The 4,026-nt window shown below is 66.8% G+C and overlaps 1 protein-coding gene across 1 annotated transcript; it reads right to left on the bottom strand.

Annotated features, from left to right (window-relative positions):
- Positions 1-333: 333 nt before the first annotated feature.
- On the bottom strand, positions 334-4,026 carry TPPP3 (tubulin polymerization promoting protein family member 3). The gene is made up of 4 exons (XM_074550910.1): positions 3,876-4,026; positions 2,592-2,918; positions 1,406-1,559; positions 334-1,155 (listed from the first exon to the last, which is right to left on the bottom strand). Exons 2-4 carry the CDS (start codon positions 2,777-2,779, stop codon positions 967-969), a joined length of 531 nt encoding a protein of 176 aa, XP_074407011.1. The 5' UTR covers positions 2,780-2,918; positions 3,876-4,026; the 3' UTR covers positions 334-966.

Genomic DNA, 4,026 nt, shown 5'->3' with positions numbered 1-4,026 from the left:
CCCGGGGCTCACAGCCCCACACGCGGTTTCCTGCACTCTCTGAGTGACCATCTCATCCCATCCCATCCCGTCCCCTCCCGGAGCCGCCGTGCCGCCCTGGAGCCCGGCCTGTTCCCAGGGATCGTTACCAGGAGCTCCGCGTGTGTTTGGTTGCAAACAGAGCAGCAGTGGGAGCCAGGCGCTCGCAGTGTTTGTGTGCCTGCGGTTGCTCAGGCAACTCGGGGCCAGCCAGGAGCTGCCAAACCCTCGGTGGCCGGGCCAGCCCCGGCACAGCTGCCCCGGGCGGCCGAGCCCCCTCTGTCCGGCCGGGCCATGAACAAACCAGAGCGGAGCTCAGTGCGGACGGGGTTTATTGCAGAGCCGGGTTACAGCGCGGGCCTGCAGCATCCTTTGGTTTGGGCTTCACGAAGGGAGCGAGAGCCAACGGGGTTCGGGTCGGACACTTTTGCCGGTGGCCCGGCGACACCAAATGTCGCGGGTGCATCCCGGGCTGGGCCGGGAGCAGCCCCGGCAGAAACGGCACCGCAGGGTCTGACCTCGAGCGCCGGGGGGCGGCAGGGCCGGGCAGCCCCAGGGGAGGGCAGGAGGCGGCTGCGGTGGAGCTGCTGCGGGTTAAGGCAGGTCCCGGAGGGAGCACAGCGGCGGTGCCCGGCGGGACACGGAGGGGGCCCCGACGGCCGGGGCTGAGGTAGGGCAGGTGTGGGTGCCGGCGGGCAGGGGAGCCCTGAGGAGCGGCGCTGTTAGTGCGGTGTGGGCTGCGGTGACAGCACGGGGGACACGGAGGGGATCACAGCACGGGGGGGACGGACGCAGCGCTGGGGCAGAGCTCTGGGCCCGGCGATTTCCCCGATCCCCCCAGCGCCCGGGCCGGCCCCAGCCCCAGCGCAGCCTCCCGGGCCCCGCTCACGGGCACGTCCCGGGGCTGTGACCGAGCCCTCGGGCCGGTGGCACCACGGGCACCCGTCCCTACTTTTTGACTTTGGCGTCGTAGGTGCCCGCGTTCTTGTAGGCACTGACGTAGCCGCTGGTGTCCACGATGTTCTCCCGGCCGCTCTTGCCCTTGCCCTTGCCGCTCTCGTCAAAGCGCTCCTTGTGGGAGCCCGTGTACTTGGAGGTGTCCGTCAGCCTCTCCACGGCTCCCACTGTCTTGGCTTTCTGCAGTGGGACATGGGAGACAAGAAGATCCTCCATCCCCTTCCCACACAAATTCCATCCCTTCCTGCCCCACACAAGGTCCTGACACCCACCAAAGACCCTGCTGTGCCCCCTGTGCCCTATGAAACCCCCAGGTCCCCCCTCACCCAGGGCCATGGGGTCTCCTGGAAAGCACCTGCACAGTGGGCAGAGCTCCATCCTCCCCTCCTGCTGACCACTCCTGCTCCACAGCCCAGGGCTCCTCACTCACCGTGACACCCACGTTGATGGGCTCCTTCCCTGCCACCAGCTGGCAGATGGCTTCATAGGCCTCCTCTTTGCTCTTGTCCTTAAACCTCTTGGGGGCCAGCTCCTCCAGTGCCTTCTTGAACTCCTCGTAGTTGATGACACGGGCTGTCTTCCCTCTGCAGGAGCAAAACTCAGGCTGCCACCAGCACGTCTTTGGGCTATGCCTCCGAATGGGATAAGCTGCATCAGAGGGACCCTGACTTTGTCCTACCCTCACCCACTTCTGAAATTCAGCTACAGCTGAATGGGCTGGGCACAGCTGGTGCTGAGCTCCAGGAGCTTTCCAGCCACTTGCTGCTGGAATCCCTATTACCAAAAACCAGGGTGCATGGAAATGCTCTAGGACTTGGTGCTGGTGTCAGGAGAAAAGTGCATCCATCCCCACTGCTCCCAGCCTGCCTGGGTTGCCCACCCCACTCTCTCCCCTGGCAGGGATCAATCCTCCAGTCAAATTTGGAAGGACATGCACAGAGCATCTCTCCCCTGAGCTTCTGGTCCTCATCTCTGGGGCAGCACAGCAACCTGCTCTCCTGCACCCCAAAAACGTCCCAGTGCTCAGCTCCATGTTTCCCAACCCAGGAATATGGGTATTCCTGGAGAGAGCATGTGGAGGAAGCGGGTTCTCTACCTGTTCCCATACCTTGGTGTGGAGCATGAAGCATCATTGTGTCTCCAGGGACCCTAAAAGCAGTTCCAGGAGCCTTTCACCCCTTCAAGCTGCCCCTGTGACTGCCATGGACCAGGATCCTCCCCAAGCTTGGGCGTTGGCTGGCCAGGCCCAGGAAGGGCCACATCACATGGGACAACCCCCTGATCACCTTCCTCTACTCTCTGTGGCACCTCCTGAGAGATGGGAACCCAGCAGAGCCAACCAGGCCCACCCCAGTTCTTGGAGTGGGAGCAGGGGCACAATCTCTGCACCAAATCTGAGCCTTCCACCCCCAAATTTGGGTTGATTCATCATTAGGTCTTGCAGAAGCAGCCACATGTCCCCCCTGGAGGTGGGACACTGCAGGACAGCTCCCACAGCTCTGTGACAAGCGGGATGGACAGCCTGGGCACACAGCAGGGGGAGCAGAGCTCTGTGGAGACCCCACGCCCAGACACCCACACCCTGCCCGAGCTGCAGAGGCATCCAAGTCACTTACTTCACCTTGGAGAAGACAATGTCCACGTCGGTGCTGGTGACGCTTTTGCCGTCGGTGACTTTGCAGTCCTTGCACAGCTTGGCCCAGTTCTTGCCGTTCATCTCCTGCCCCGTGGCCTTGGTGTCGCCGTAGATGGCAAATTTGCGGAAGCTCTCCTCCAGGGACGCCACCTCAGCGTTCCCGGCCATGGGGCTGCAGGACGGGCCCGGCACACCCAGGCTCCTGCGGGCGGCACGGCAGAGCTCGGCTGGCTGCTCGAGGCCCTCGAGGAGGAGGAAGGCTGGCGAGGATGGAGGCTCCTCAGCAGGATCGGGGTGTTGGCAGCACCTGCGGGTGAGGAGTGAGGGCTGGCAGCAGGCTCGGATGAGCCCCGAGGCCGAAAGCCAAGAACGCGTCTCGGGGAATGGAGGCTGCTGGTGGAGAGCTGTCAGCAGCGAGGCTGCCGGCTCCGGGGCTGGCGGGGAGTGAGAGCATCAGCCTCAGCTCCGGAGTGAGAGCATCAGCCTGTCCCTCGGGAGCCCTCTCCGGGAATGACGCAATGCGTCTGCCTTCCTCCCGCTCGCTCGCACATCGGGAGAAGCGGCCCCGCTGCTGCCTCCAGCCCCACCTCTCCCCTGCCTCCATCCCCTGTGCGGAGCTGCAGCACCCCGGTCCGTGACTGCCCCGGGGCTCGGCCAAGCGTGATGCCCTGCAGGGTGACAAGCAGCCAACAAGTCTCTGTTCCCCGTGGTGACACTGTTGCTGCTGCTGTCCCATCCCCGCTCGCCATCGCCTCGCCAGCCTCGCCCTGGCGTCTCAGCATCCCCCACAGCATCTCGGCCGGGACTGGGCACGGCCATATCTGGGGAGCTCCAGCACCCAGGGGGTTCTCCGAAAGCCCGAGGGGGAGAGCGGGTGCCTCGCCCGGCGGGTGCCCGGGCAGGAGAGGCTGGCATGCGGACCCGGAGCCTCGGCGAGGGCTGGGGAGTGGTCCCTGAGACCGTCGCTAGGGAGGATGGGCGTTGCCTGGCGACCGTCGCTAAGGAGGCGCGGCGGGGCGGGGATGCCGCCGGTCCCCTCCCGGCCTGGTCCTCCCTCGGGCTCCGCAGCCCCGGCCCCACACGGCCCCGCGGGGGCACCGGGGCTCTCCCGCCCGCCTGGAGGTCACTGCGGGTGCCGGGGCAGCGGCGACCCCCGCCCGCCCTCCCTCCGGGTTCCCCGCTCCCTCCTTCCCCGTGCAGCGGCCCCGGGACGGGCACCGCAGGGGCGCGGGGGTGCCGGAGTCCCGGTCGCTCGGTCTCTCACCTCCCGGTCACCGCTCCCCTCCCGGCGCCGCGCTCTGAGGCGGGCGGGGGCGGCCCCGCCGCCTGTTTAAGGCGCCGCCATGGGGACGGGAGGGGCCGGGCCGCCCCCGCCCGCCTCCCCCGGGCCGGGCACGGCGGGAGCGCCCTCGGGG

The sequence above is a fragment of the Zonotrichia albicollis genome, chromosome 13 (assembly GCF_047830755.1).
Source record: "Zonotrichia albicollis isolate bZonAlb1 chromosome 13, bZonAlb1.hap1, whole genome shotgun sequence".
Classification (NCBI taxonomy): domain Eukaryota; kingdom Metazoa; phylum Chordata; class Aves; order Passeriformes; family Passerellidae; genus Zonotrichia; species Zonotrichia albicollis.
The sequence above is the reverse complement of the archived record's forward strand: the minus strand, read 5'-3'. Positions and strand labels throughout refer to the sequence as shown.